At 47.2% G+C, this 15,252-nt stretch overlaps 1 protein-coding gene across 19 annotated transcripts in view; it reads right to left on the bottom strand.

Annotated features, from left to right (window-relative positions):
- The window catches only part of FRYL (FRY like transcription coactivator), a 2,516,714-nt gene that overhangs the window by 1,177,259 nt on the left and 1,324,203 nt on the right, over positions 1–15,252 (bottom strand). For all 19 annotated transcript variants that reach the window (XM_085642132.1, XM_085642134.1, XM_085642126.1 and 16 more), the window contains one exon: positions 13,238–13,406. In XM_085642132.1, coding sequence (XP_085498258.1) covers positions 13,238–13,406 — 169 coding nt within the window. The remainder of the gene's footprint in view (positions 1–13,237; positions 13,407–15,252) is intronic.

Here is a 15,252-nt window from a genome sequence, read left to right as displayed (position 1 = left end):
TTTGTCCTTCTTGAGGACCAGAAAGTAGTGGGAATAACAACCACTCGCTACTTCTGGCCCAGCAACGCACTCAATGGCCCCCTTGGTCAAGAGGGCCGCAACTTCCTGCTGGAGAGTCGCCAAGTGTTTCCCCCGACATGTGGTGGTACCGAGGTGGCATGGCTGGAGGGGTGGACTGAAAGGGAAGGGAGTAACCCTTGCGGATGATCTGCAACACCCACTTGTCCGATGGGATAGCGCGCCAGTGGGGGAGGTGAAGGTGAATCCTGCAACCCACTGGCGTGGGGTGCTTCCCAAAGCTCTAGTTAGGATGGTTTGGAGGCAGAAGCAGCGGGGGCAGAAGTGGACTGCCCCCCATGCTGATTCCCAGGGCCACGCCTGCGGCCGCGCTGAGGCTGGTTCTGCACAGGCTTGCTGAAGAACGTGCCTGGGTGCCCCTGCCTTGGCCACGAAAGGAACAAAAACCAGGAGTGGCTGAGCTCTTCGTGGAAAGACCCAAGGACTTGGCCGTGGCTCGCGAGTCCTTAAAAGGCTCCAGCGCACTGTCGTCCTTATCACTAAATAGGCGAGTGCCGTCAAAAGGCATGTCCATGAGCGAGCTAAGGACGTTGGGCAAGAACCCAGTAGAACGCAACCAGGCGTGGCGTCGCAGCGCCACAGTCGTAGAAATGGCCCTGCCCAATGAGTCAGCGGTGTCCAAACCACACCGAATGGCGAACTTAGCTGCATCCTTACCCTCAGCAACCACCTGGGAAAGCACAGCATGGACCTCCTCAGGACACTGAGGCAACACCTGAGCAACCGTATCCCACACCGCGTGGGAATAGCGGCCCAATAAGCAGGCGGTGTTCACCGACCGCAGCCCCAAGCTGGCCGAGGAGAACAACCGCTTACCGAACTGTTCCAGCTTCTTAGTGTCCTTATCCGGTGGATCTGTGGGAAAGGCACTCTGCGACGTCGAGGCCTGGATGACCAGACTCTCAGGCGTGGGAGGAGTGGTCAGAAACGCGGGGTCACCAGGCATCGGGTGGTGACGTCTAGCGATATTCTTATCCACAGGGGCCCCTGTGGCCGGCCACGACCAAGTGCCCAACAGGACGTCGGTGAGGGCGTCGCTGAAGGGAAGCAGTGGCTCCGACGAAGTCGATGCCACCTGGAGCACCTCAGTAAGGAGGTTAGTTTTGGGGGCCACCATAGGAAGATTAAGGTTGAGGACCTCAGCAGCCCGACAGAGCACCATCGTGTAGGAAGCGCCCTCCTCCATCGTAGGCGGGGGAGAGGCAAACCCCGGGTCAGAAGAGACATCGAGGTCGCCGGCATCCTCCAGATAGTCCACCCAGTCCTGCTCGGAGTCACATTGACGGGCAAGAGGGTCCTCGGACCCCTCCCAGTCATCCTCCACCTCCGTTGCAGGAGGAACCGGCCACCGTGGCAGAGCCGGACCCGGAGAAGGAACAATTGGCGTCGGAAAGGGCACCGTCTCCCAATGCGAATCCCAGGCAGGAACTAAATGGTCCTGGAACCGGGGCAAGGGTGGAACAAACGGCACCCACTGCGATGCCGGAGGCGGAGTCGGCAGTGCCGGACCTCGTGGCGCCGGAGCAAACTGCGTAGGATCCTGTGGCGCCTAAGCTGGATCCGCCGGCAGCGCCGACGCCCCAACAAGATCTGGACACGGGACCGCAGGCCCAATGGCGTGCCGGCGGGAGCCCGAGGCCTAAAAAGGCAGTCCATGGTGGCAAGAAATTCTCGCACCTGTTCGGAAGTCGCCGTCGGACCCGAGTAAGGCGGGTAGGCCGCGGGACTCCCAGGCTCCAAAGGAGCCACAGGGGCAGAACCCCTGTCCCCCTCGTCCGCATTCGAGGACCGACGGGGGGAAGTCGGAGAGCGAACACGCTTCTTCGACTTCTTTTTATGTCGTCGCTTACCGGAATCCGAGGGCTAAGACCTGGAGCCTGAGGATCGATGACTGCGGCCCCGCAAGCGGTCCCGGGAACGGTCCCTGGACCTGGAGCGGCGCTGGGGCAAGTGTCGGACCTCCAGCAGCTTCCGACGCCGCTCCCTCAAGGCCTTCGGGGCCATGGCCAGACATTCCCGGCAAGACCGGGTGTCGTGGTCAGTCTCCAGGCAGTAGAGGCAAACATCGTGGGGGTCCGCCACCGACATATTGTGACGGCAGGCTCCACAAGACTTAAATACAGGCATCCCTACGTGCACCAGGAGAAAAAGGGGGAGACTAAAGTCTCAAAAGAGTAGTCAAAAAGTGACTAAGGTACGTGCTCTATCCGGATCTGCGCTTGCTGGCGCGGAAAATTAAAGAACTGACGTCAGCGCACATGGGTGGCGCCTAAGTAGTCTCCATGACATCATATTGGCGCTTACTTTGCCAGCGACGGACGCAGAGCCGCATGACGCCACCTACTGACGCACAGGGGTACTGCTACAAAAACTTTCTGGATCCAGTCTGACGCAAGGGGATATTCTAAGGTAAGGAATCTCTAACGTATCTTGTTCAGATAGTTTTGTTTAATTTAACGATCTATTGTTTTTTGATAAAACAGACTGCAACAAAACACAATAATTGCTTAGCTTATCAGTCTTGTGCCATACAATATCGAAACCATGTTTCTTGGGCATCAAATAATTTTCAATCCTGATGAGGGTAAAAAAAATTGCAAGTGTTGAGGCATGGTCACGAAGTTCACTTTGGGTGGCTACCTACACATCTCTGCACATCCAGCCTATTGGAGAAGGGGGCGGGGCAGAGGTCAGACAGAGTCCTCTCAGGCTACCTCTAATCAAAACACCTTAATCTTTGCCAGGCCATAAGCATCCTGAGACTGGGCAGAGTAGCATTGGATTTTGTCACAATCTGACACCTCATAGGTGGGATTGCTAGATGACCAAACACAGATGCAGGAGGCCCAAAACAAAGATTGCAGCAATCCCAAGCCAAGCTGAAATTCATCAAAGGAACAGGCTAAAGAGAGCAGCTGCTCTTCACTAGTGGCAGTAGCCTCCATCAGACAACTATCCACAGATGCCACCTTAACCCTGACTAACACTTCCGACGAAGATAAAAGGTAATCACTGATGCAGCTTTCGCAGCTCTGAACCTCCTCCTTAAGTAACTCCTCTGCCCGCTGAGGATTTTCCTGTAGGGGTGGTTCTTCTCTTAACTTAGTGTGGAGACATCGACTGCTCCTGTATACTGTGCAGACATCTCTTCAGAAATAATCAAAATACTATCAGCCATCTGTGCTGGCTCTCTAGTTGCGCTTCTGACTATGGGTTAACATATGCTCATAAGTAGTTCAAGAAGAGGCTTTAGACAGCCTGCTGTTTGCCCTCTGCCCTTTCGATTACAGTTACTGTTTTTGTTTTTACAAGTGGAGAAAATTGGAGTCACAGATCCTCTTCTGATCTCTTGTTAAGGCAGCAATACCCTTGACCTGAACATTTTGGCAGGTTAGATTCACCCTAAGGCACAGATAGATAAAAGGGCACAGACACTTGATCTTTTCTTGCTCACTCGGAACATCTGGGAATGCACACCACATGGAAACAATACAGAATCTACTCTTAAACGCAGGAAGTGGGTGTGAGAAGTTGGCCTGATGTATGATGTCACTAGTTCTAGTGTACACCTTATATCAGTCCAAATACCCTTATGGTGATTGGTTGTAAAGTCAACCTTATAGACCAGCTATCCTAGTGGTAGCATGGACAAGAGCAGTCTTAGGCTAAACTCTGAATGGCATGTGAAGCCAGCTGTGATACCATATATAATCCCTTGAATACCAAATGAAAGGACACCACAACAGATATATATAAAATAAAGTGTATTTATTCTAGTCAAACCCTCAGCACTCTTTATGAGATTAGAGGTAAGTACAACACAGTCTTATTTAAGCATACATTAAGTCACACAGGTAAGTAATACAGTTAGGCCCTAGGGGCCACGCAAACCATATACTAAGTAAGTGGTATAAGGACCACTGTCACGGAAATAGAATAGGCCTAGGCCTAGGGAATCGCTGGGGCTACACTACACTAGCGTTAGTTAGGAAGTGGGAGGCCCACGGGATTCGTGTGCAGAGTGGAAACACTCACGCGTAATGCGTAAAAGTCAATAGCAATAGTACAGTTTAGAAAACGGTAGATTTAGGACACTTCCGGAGTAGCTAGGAAGTTGAGACTTGAAAACTAGACACTAGGATAGTCACTATCCTGATGAGCACCGGAGTACCCAAGTTACCTAGCCCACAGGCTGCGGGTGCATAGGGGTGAAGATGCGTCGTTTTCGTCGTCGACTCCTATGGATGCCTGAAGAAAGATGCTGACAGGCAGTCAGTGAAGAGTGTCCGGTGGATCTCAAGGCTGGGATCAAGAAGAGAAGAAACCTGCAAGCAGAAGGGACAGAGTCAAGGTCACTAGCCAGTGACCACGTGGAACCAGGAAGGAACCAGGCGATGTCGTGAAGATTTGCAGGTGAAGGTGAAGCTTGTCGCTGCAGCCAGGAGGACCAGGAAGCGTCGAGGACGACCAGGACCAGGAGGCGAGCTGTCCCACGAAGGCTCTTGCTGTCGGCGGCGTCGAAGTTGGACTAGGACTCACCAAGCCTTGGCAAGCGGAACCCACGAAGAACGAAGGACTTGCTTCTGGTGCAGACCAGGAAGGTCTGGGGTGCTTCTTCTTTGCAGAGAAGCGGGAGCCAGTCTGGAGGAGCCAAACCAGCGCAGAAGATTTCAGGGTGCGTCGTCACAGAGGCCACTAGCCAGCGGGCAAGCAACCGGACAGACGCGGCAAGCAGGAAAATGCTGAAGGGCCCCACGCAGGACTCGTGGAGTGTGGGGGGCTGATCTTCGGTGCAGATGGTGCTTGGGGTTGGGGCTTCTCAATCCCCGGTGCACAACTTTGAGGGTACCTCAGAAGCTGCGCTGTAAGTTACTAGCCACTTTTTCCAGGTAGCCGGTCCCACGTCGCTCGTCGCCTCCACGGATCTCAGCTCTGCTGCAGATGTGGATGAGGGTCGGAGAAGTCTGGAAGTCAAGGCTCTGGTCGGGCTCTGCAGTCGGTTCCTCGTAGAACGGTCGCAAAGCAAAGGGTAGTCTCTTGATGGTGCCTGTTTGCACAGGGTAGCCACTCCTTGGCTACAAGGGAGATTCTTCAGTCTTCTTCTTTCGTCGAATGTCGAAGGTCCAGAGTTTCTGTTCAGTTTTGCAGGTTCAGGATAATCTAAAGTCTTGAGGCCCAACTCCCACTCTTATACTAATCTGGGGGGCTGGGATACCTGCTAGGTCACGCCTTATGGGTGGGACCTGGGAGGGGGTGGTTACACCCACTTCCCTTTGTCCAGTTTCGCGCCAGAGCTGGGGCTGGAGTGCCCCAGCGCCGGTTTGAACTGGACTATGCAAGGAACACCTTGTGTGCCCCAGGCATGTCTCATTCCTTTCAGCCCACCCTGCCCCAATACACTAAAGGCTGTCTGGGGAGGTGCTAGCACCTCCCCAAGCAGGAAACCTATTGTCCAGGCCTCCCTGGCTGGGATCACTCCCAGCTGCAGGAGGTCAGACTTGTGTCGTGGCAGCAGCATCCATTTTGTGATGCTGAGGCTTTGGTCAGAGGCTAACAGTTGAAGTATGATTTTAACATGTCTTTCCCTCTGGAAGGGGGGAATAATATTCTCATGTCCAGAAATGGCATGGGGGTATTATTCCACAGTGTTAGACACCTTACACGGCATGTTTCGATAAAGCCAAACCATAGTTACCATAACCGTCTAAGATTATAAGGCACTTTAAGAGTATATGGTAGGCTATATCATAGAACAGCTATAAGGACAAGGTTCCGAAAGCTGCAGACAGGCTCAGCTCATGCTAGAGCACCATCTCACATGTTACCAAGCACTCTGCCTCCAGGATTGTCAAGGCCTGCCATAGGAGTGACTGATAGGTACACATGTGTCTATATGTAAGTTAGGTATAGGAATACTACACCTAAGCAAGGGGTGATTACACGACCTTGCCCCAGCTGAGTGATCAGCCAGTTGTGTTAAAATGGAAGGCCAGGCCAGGGGTGGCATAATACATGCTGCAGCCCCTGGTAGGCCTAGGGTACACCTATGCCCTGGGTACCTAGGGTACACTGTACAGGGGCCAATAAGGTGATCCTATCCAAATGGGTTATGCACCTAAAGTACATAGTATTAGTTTAGAGAGAGAACAGCAGGGCTGTGGGTCTGATTAGCAGGCCCACAGCCACATCTAAGTCGAAAACCAGTAAAGCAAAAGCAAAAAGTGGGGGTGAACATAGAAAGCAGACCCTACTCTCCTACAGTGGGGTTCTGGAATGGGAGGGCACGTAGGAGAGGGGGTTGGAGGAAGGGGAGGCAAGACAGCTTTGCTTCAAGAATCCCAACATTGGAGAAGGGGGCTAGGCTTCAGACATGCTGGAGAGGTGAAGTCGCCTTCTCAAATTTGTATGCTTACACTAGGGGAACCCTAATGTAGGTAAAGACAGAAGTCCCCTTTGAGCTGCTCAGAGTAGTGAGAGACAAGGAGGGGAAATGTGCCTTGTTGGAGGGCACGATAGATAGGAAACTGGTGCTACTGGGAAGCATCTACACCCCAAACACAGAATAACATGCATTCTTGCAGACCGACAGATTAAATTACTAACTTGACATATTCCAAGGGTTCTGGGTGGAGATATCAATTGTGTGTGTTAGACGTCACATTAGACAGATCGCATGCTCCCCTTCTTCAAGTTCAGACTGCGCACAATGCTATCTCACTGGATTATAAAGTGGGCCCAGACATACACGGAAGCTGCAAACTCCTGGGGTTAGGATACCCTCTATTTGCCTCTACATAACTCTATGTAAGTTTTGACAGGATGGTCTGCTCTGAATTGGTCTGCCCATTTACCATTTTGACTACCCAGGCAGAACCATTTGCGACCATAACCCACTATTTACAGGCTTGACCGGGGGTATAGTCCATCATCCCATTCCTACATGACATATAGCTTTCTAGCCATGAAGCCTGTGGCCATCAGACTCTGTTTGGAAGGGGGTAGTTGGGGAATCTCATTAGCTGAAAATACCCAACTAATACCATAGACTGATGATCTGTTGGTGGACATCACAGATAATAGCTGACATCATCCAGACATACCCAAAGCCTTAAAACATTTGGCACAGTCTCTGTGCTACAGGTCAAATGATCCAAGTCATGCCTGTGTCCACTGTATCCAAACGCCACTCCGATTAAGCTGGACACAGGAGGCAGAATAATTAAGTGGGAGGGTGTCTCCTTCTGCTATCTGGGGATTAGGATTTTCCTTGCTGTGCAGGTCATGCTCCAAAGGACTCTCACTAAAATAGTACCTGCCCTTAGGGCACAACGTCATTCCGGAAGTCTCCCACTCTCAGTGATGGGACGCATCGCCATATTCAAAATGGCGATCTCGCCTCACTTATTTTACTACTTTATCCTGAACAGTTGGTCACACACTATGACAGTGTATATAATTTTGGCCATATTGAAGGGCCTTGCAATGATATTGTTCTCAGTTTGGCTGATACTGAAGTCACCTTCTTGTTGGAGGAAGTCCACAGGGCCATTGAGGCACTGTCCCGGAACAAGGCACCAGGTCCTGACGGGATTCCTCCAGATCTGTTCTGAGACAACATTGAAGTTTGGGCCCCGGTTTGGACACTAGTTTTAAACGCTGCAAGGAACAAAGAGGCTTCCCTCGTGGTCAACGGCCACCATTTAACCAATCTATAAAAAAGGGGGACAAGGATAACTCGCAATGCTATCCCCATATCTCCCCTTATTGATGCCATAGTATTAGGATGAGTCCTATTAACTAGCTTTCTTCAACAGCGGACACCAATCAAAAAATATCGGAGGTCAAGTTTGGCTTTCAACCACTGAGCAATGTCTCAATCTTTACTTACAAATAAACAAATGTACGGTTGCTCAACTGGGAGCCCTTCTCTTATCTTTCATTAACCTCACGTCCGCATTTGATCAGGTTAAGAGGGAGAAACGGAGGGACTTCATGACCTCTTTGGGTGCGGACCCACTATTGTATCCCTATTAATGAATCTTTATGCCCACACTGCAGCGGCAGTAAGATTCTCTCAGAAAGGGTAGGGGTTTACTGGACATTTGAACTGCTCCAGGGGGGTTCGCCAAGGCTGCATTTTAGCCCCTTTTTTATTCACTATTTATATTAATGGTCTAGAAGCGGCCCTCTTGCAATTAAAGTTTGATTACCCCAGAATCTGCAGGAAATGTTTGCCACTGTTATATGCCGACGACGCAATACTTATGGCATGCACAGCTCTGGGCTTGCAGGTTTTAATTGATGGGTTTCTTGATTTTATGGACAGACTGGACCAGTCTGTCAACTTTACAAAGTCCTGCATTTTAGAAGTATGCCCTCGGGCTCTCTGGTGTAAATCTTTTCAAACGTGATCCCACACTCTTACGAAGGTCCCGGCCTTCCCCTATCTGGGAATTCTATTTGACGAAAAACACATTTGGAAATAGGAATATAACAAGAGAAATCCATGCATTCCAGAGAGTAACACAAGGCATATCCAAAAGGGTCAAAGATGTAAATGAAGGCAAATCAGGCCAAAGAGGCCATATGGACGTAAGGGCACATAAGAGAGGAAGGCAAAGTCTCTATAAGGGTTAAGAGGTGTAAGTACTGCACAAAAATGCCTCCAAGTCATACAACGTAAGGTCCTCGAAAAAGGGGAACAAGTTTACAGTGCAAACCCAAACAGAATACCTGCCATAGAGTAAGTACTCTGTAGGAAATTTCACGCGGTAAAAGAAGCCAAAGAGCAGACTCCAAGGAGACTGGCAAGTAAGATAAGTTCCAGATGACTGGAAACGAAACCTGTCACTGACAGCATTAACAAGACAAAAAATACCTGCAGAAAGCAGGAACACCACACCAGGTGTGCCCCTGGAAGGGAGAGAAGAACTCTGCCCTAGGAAGGGGGGGAAAGATTCAAAACAAGGGAAATCAACTGTCCCCGACAACCTACGCAAAACAGTTAAGACTCTGTAACACCATGACTATCCCTGAACTGGCATTAAGCGGCGTCGGCATGTGCACTAAAAAGGGAGATGCCATCAAAAGGCCTGTTGATTAAAGCAGTTTGCACAGCCCCCAAAAACCTGGAAGTACGCAACCATGCACGTTAATGTAGAGCAATGGAACATGTATAGCCTGACCAACAGAATCACTAGTATCCATATCACAGTGGATGCTAAGTGTAGCAGCTTGCTGCCCATCTTGTACCAGGGGAACAAGAACATTCTGGGCTTCTTCCAGAAGGGAGGGCAAGAGGCGCTCCACGGAGTCCCACAAAGCATGGGAGTAGTGGGTGAACACACAAGAAGTGTTCAGACAGTGCAAAGCAGCACTAAAAGGAGAAAATACACCTATCCTACCACAAGAATACAATTTCTGGGCCTCCATTTCCAGGGGGACAGGGGGAAGAAAATCAATAATCTGCATGGCTAAAGCAGCCCGAACCACAATGCTTTAGTATAGGAATGTTTAATGAGACAGGAGGGATCCTTTAAGGGCCGGGAGATGCCTGTGAGAAATTGAGTGATCCACTTGGAGATCTGTTTTGGGTTTAGTCCAAGCCCCTAACAGGATATTGAAAAGACAATCACTATAAGGAAGTACAGGCTCAACATTAGAATGGGCAGGGTGTAGAACACCAATTAAGGGGTTTGTTGACAATTCAACCAAAGGAAGGTGTAAATCTAGAGCAATGGAAACTCGATTAGGCATGTCCACCAGCACGGAACTCGCCTCCGTAGCCAAACTAGCAGTAGACAAGACACACCACACCACCTGTAGTACTTCCATAACCATGGTCCTCAGTAGGAAAAACCAGAGGATGGGAGTCTGAGACTGTCTGGTCCATCGGTGCTGCAACCGAAGCCAGTCGATGACGAGAAGGTGATGCCTAGATGTCGGACGGAGCACAGATCAGTGTCACCACCATTGGAGACGTCAGACAGGATCCCCGGTGCAGATGGTCAGTAGACCAGAAGCGGGAGCCAAAGGTGGATTTTGGGATGGGCTGTGCACCGGCGCTGCTGACGTGTCAGACACAAGAGGACGACCTAGAGCCGAGGGAGAATCTACTGTCACATACACTACCTCATTCACTTACGTGGGGCTTGACGGCGCTCCAGAGAGAGGTGACGACCCAAGAACAGAAAGAAAAGAGCGAGAATATCGTCTCATCTGGGTCAAAGATGTCCAGGCACAGGAAAGGTGGGGAGAAAAGGGCAGACTCGTGCCTCAGCACTTCAACTGAAGAGAGGGGATCATGGGTAGGTGACGAAGGCGGGAGGTACTGCGATTGTGACCGTTGGTGCTGAAACTTACCCCTGAATGTCAAAGGTGAAGGAGGGCCACGGGATCGGCTTCTATAACGGACACGTAGTCGCTCCCTAGAACGCTTAGGGGATCGAGGACAATGAGAAGACCTTGAAGACTGACATCCGCATCGCCACGAGCTTCATGCAACGTTCCCTGCGCGCTGTTGGTCGGCGCTGTTGACATGAGTCACACTCGTGTGAGTCATGCTGCTCACCCAGACACCACATGCAAATAGAATGAGGGTCCATGGAGGACAGCTGTCTAACACAGGACTCAGAATGCTTAAACCCTGAGGATATTGAAGAAGGGCACACTGCTTTGATAAAAAAAAACATCAAGTAGGTCAAAAACAGGTGGAGTAACTGTAGTTCGGATCCGGGTGTAGGCATGGAAAAGAAGAAACTGACGTCAGGGGAGGGCTTATATGGACTCCGTGCTGCGGAGTTGCTCGACACCCTCTACCAATGCACAGAGGTACTGCTGAGAAAATGCCCAGATCCAGTCTGGCGCCTGGGGAGGATTCTCAGATAAGGAATCTGTGGGTAGATGTCTCAGATTATGTTTGAATATATGGTTCAGGGTAAAATGAAAACAACACAAATGTTTTCTCTCCCATTCAACTACAACTCCCATGATAGCCACCGACGGGTTGATATGTGTTCAAAGTCTGACGTAGACGACGTATGTGTCACCACGCCCCTAGGCCCTCAGAGGAAGATGGTGTGGGAAAGGAACATACAATAGAAAAAAAGGACAAAACCATTTGTATGCCATATATGCGGGATAGAGCCAGGGATGGATTAGATACCGGCAGCACTGCACACTTGGCGTGGTGAGCACTTATTGTGGGAACAAACTATGACCAGTTAACTTGTACATGGCTCAAAAATTGAGTGAATAAGTTTTTCTCCACAGAATTTGACTATAGGAATGTGCCCCTATCTATCCCACAGGGGTATTAAAACATACAGATAACAGGGAGGACAGCCTGTCTTGTAGTGTGTGACTGCATTATAACAATCATCTAATGTTTTGGCAGTGTGCACATATTATTCACAATCCTGCAATGTCTACAAACGTTTGAGCATGCAAGATGAAACAACCGCATTTTTACCAGATACTCCCTGGATAATTTAAATATCTTAATGTATGTGCAAAATATCCATGTTATGTCCTGAATCAGCTACCACATGAAGAATGAGCCAAATAATCTACATCAGTTTTGAGGATGCATGATGAAGTGACTGCATGTCTACCAGATACTTTCTGGCTCAGTAATGCCAAAATTGCATGCCAGTGTGCAATACAAATGTTCTAAGTCTGCCACCACATGCAATGGTAGATAAAGAACTGAATAGCAATCCCATGCTCCTTTTCTTTGGCTAAAGGCATTAAGTAGTACCTCATTAGGAAACACAGGCAAGTAGGCCTAGCAAATGTATTCAGAGTTGAATGTTGTTTGTGTTTACTGGCATTGAGACTGAATAGGACTCTACATCTAGAGACCAACATTACAGGCCATCTACACAAGTTCTGACAAAAGCCCTGGACCCACCGTGTCCTAACCACGGAGGGGTTAAATATGTTAACTAGTAATTAGGGTGCAACAATAGGTTATTCTTTGCCTAAACAATCACATAATTTGTATTTTTACACATACCATAGGCATCACAATAAAGGGATACGTTGATGACCTATAGGTATTTTTATTTGCGCTATAATAGAGCTTGTTAGAATAAATATCAAAAGTGCTCCCTATATCATGTTAGTGCCCATCCCAGTTTCTAGGGACCAGAAGGAGACCCAATGATGAAGCAATAGGGTGGCTGGCGGTCTTAAAAAAATAACACAGGGTCGCTGGTAAAAGAATAACTGATCAGTCTGAAAATTGACTGCATAGAAATGGTTGTAAAATACCTTACACTGACAGTTTCAAATAGTGTCCTATACCCCAATAAACATGTCTCACCCCTTCCCAGGGCTTTTTATTTTTGATATACTCGCCTGCTAAGCAGCAGGGTAATCATCCATGATGTTCACGTTATCCTCTCACATATTTATGTCTAGATCTGGAACCTTACCCTTATATTATGCCCTTCATCTTTGGTAATAGAGTCTGTATGAAAGGAATGCTGCCCACCAGGGTTCTCTTTATCCTTTGAAACATTGATAACGTGATTTCTCCTTTATCTATAAGATTCATTGTGTAAGTTGATGAAATTGTCAACTTCATGGTTTCTTTTGCTTGGGCTATTTCCTCCACCCCTGACCCCGTTCATCATAAGCAGATAGTGTGTCTGTGTAGTCTCTTAATAGAATTAATCTGGTTTTGGAAAAAGGCCATGGATCAAGTGACTGAATGAAGACTATGTGAAGGATTTGGGTGAGGGTTAGTTGACAAATTATCTATAATCCGAACAGTTAATAATCAAGATTGGGGTGTATCTCATCAGCAGTCCCCGTTTTAGCAGTTTCTGGAAGCAGCAAAAATTCAAGGACATCAGAATTACTACTTACACCACCCAATGTCTCTACTTCTGAATTTTGATTCTAATGTCACACTCAATTCAAAAAGTGCTTTAATTACCAAAAACACTGTTTGCTTTTCAGCATTGGTCATCATGCTCTGGCAAAAATCACTTGCAGCATTTCTTGGTGAAGAGCTGGTAGATCGCATAGAAAATACACCTGCATCGATTGATTTCTCAGTATATCTAATGTGGCATTTTTCACTAAAACATTTTACTAACAAACAAATCAAAAATCATTAGTGCAATATTCCTTTTCCAAGTAATAGTTATACCTGAGAAAATAGCCAGTGTTAACTCGGGGTAGGTTCTAGCCAATTCCTCTGAGAGCTGGTAATATGACACTGAATAGAGGTGAGGCAAAGGTGATGGATGACTTAATATGCCATCTGCTCTCTGAACCTCTAATTTGTGAGCATACCGAAACATCTTAGGTTCCAGGATCTGCAAAATTAAAAGTTACAACATTAAGAGACTGTGCTAGACCATTATAAATGACAAGTACAAAAAGTAGGATTGTAAATAATATTACCAAATTCTCAAGATCTTACAAATACATACTCTTATTTTGAAGAAACTGTTTAGGATCTCTGTCTGGTACAGATAAAATAATTGATCTTTAAATGAGAAACCATTCAGGTATGATAAGTTTAATTCACAATGGCCCTCCCCTGTGGTTATGTGATGTGTAGTTTCCCAAAAGAACTGTCTGCTCCCATTGCCATCTTTTCCTCTGCTCATTGAATTACCTATTTCACACATACCTTCAATGATAAGTTAAGATGACATTAGTTAGTAAACAGCACAATATTTATGACAGAAATGCTCTAGTTGTAAGTGTTTCTGGCTATAGTGTTCTCTGAATCACAGCAGTACAGTACATTTGTCTTTTTTCATCACAACTGTAAATCCATCTAATCATACATTAAATATTCTTGCTCAGTATTGATAAAACCCATCAACATATAGTATCTTGAAAAATACTTTCACAATATGTCCCTGTAACTGGAGAAAAAAAAACTAAAGTTTAGTGTGCCTCCCATCAGATCAATCTCATTAGCATAATGTTCTTCAGCACATTAATACATATATTCCACTTATGAAAATGGAAAGTTTATTAATTTACAATTATCGCCCCTTCCCAAGATGATTCTGGGTGCTGATTTTGTGAGGAGGGATATTCCAACCCTTTAGTTCTTGGCACAAATGCTACGAATGGAGATTTTAGGCAGATTAAAAAGAGATGGGTACTGGTGGCGAACACACACAGTATTTGGTCTAGATAATAATGAAGGTAAAAAATTCTTATAGATATTTTTCTGAAAAGCTTAAAATTGTATAGCAGACATCTTAAAAATAAAACGAATTAGACCACTCTCAAAATGTTACAGTATCAGATCAGAAATGCTCCCAAAATGAGCAGTTGTTTACCACGGTTATTCTCGTACATGACCAAGAATAACTACTGCAGGCAGCTTACATCACAAATTGTCTTGAGCGACAAAGATAATAAATAAGGTGAGTAGAGGGAGAAAGAGGTACAACAATGAATTGCAGGAAAGACCTCCCCACACCCCCCAAAATGAGAAAAAGGAGTGCACACGTTTGTGTTAAGGATTTGGGGAGCCTTACAAGAGGGATGAAAACAACCCTTTCAAAGTAACCAATGCCTGTTCATTGCAGCAAACAAGTGGGCTCTGTAGGTAGTAGAGAAACAAGTGTTAGCAAACCAAATAGGTCTTATCTTTGCGACCACTTGCTTTGCCAATGTCTACTGGCAATGCAGGGCAGCATTGGCAAGATGGTGTGCAGAAAGGCCAAAAGATGATAAATAAGAAGAGCCAAATGAGCCTGACTGCCATGTAATTATCTAGGTGCGTGCATGTGTCACCATGCATGCATAAGAAATGATGAGGGTGACAATATTGTTTTGCATTTATTTACTGATCAGAGATGGAATTGCAAATAAATTTAAAAAAATATGAAATTGAAGCAGGACAATTGAAAAAGTTACTTACCTTCGGTAACGTCTCTTGTGTTAGATAATTTATTTAACTGCAGATACCTCACCTTAGAATATTCCCCAAATGTCTGAATGGATCTGGAGAATCGTGAGCAGTACCTCTATGTGCCGGAAGGTAGAAGAGATTAGATCAAAGTCAGAAGTGGCATGTGTGGTTCCTATATTGGAGCCACCCATGGGCACGCTGATCCGTTTCTTTCATGACTATATCCATGCCACAAAACGTAGAGCCACAACTGAAGATTTATGGCCGGTGTGCAGAACCTC

The sequence above is a fragment of the Triturus cristatus genome, chromosome 2_2, assembly GCF_964204655.1.
Source record: "Triturus cristatus chromosome 2_2, aTriCri1.1, whole genome shotgun sequence".
Classification (NCBI taxonomy): Eukaryota; Metazoa; Chordata; class Amphibia; order Caudata; family Salamandridae; genus Triturus; species Triturus cristatus.
This window is presented reverse-complemented; position numbering and strand designations above follow the sequence as displayed.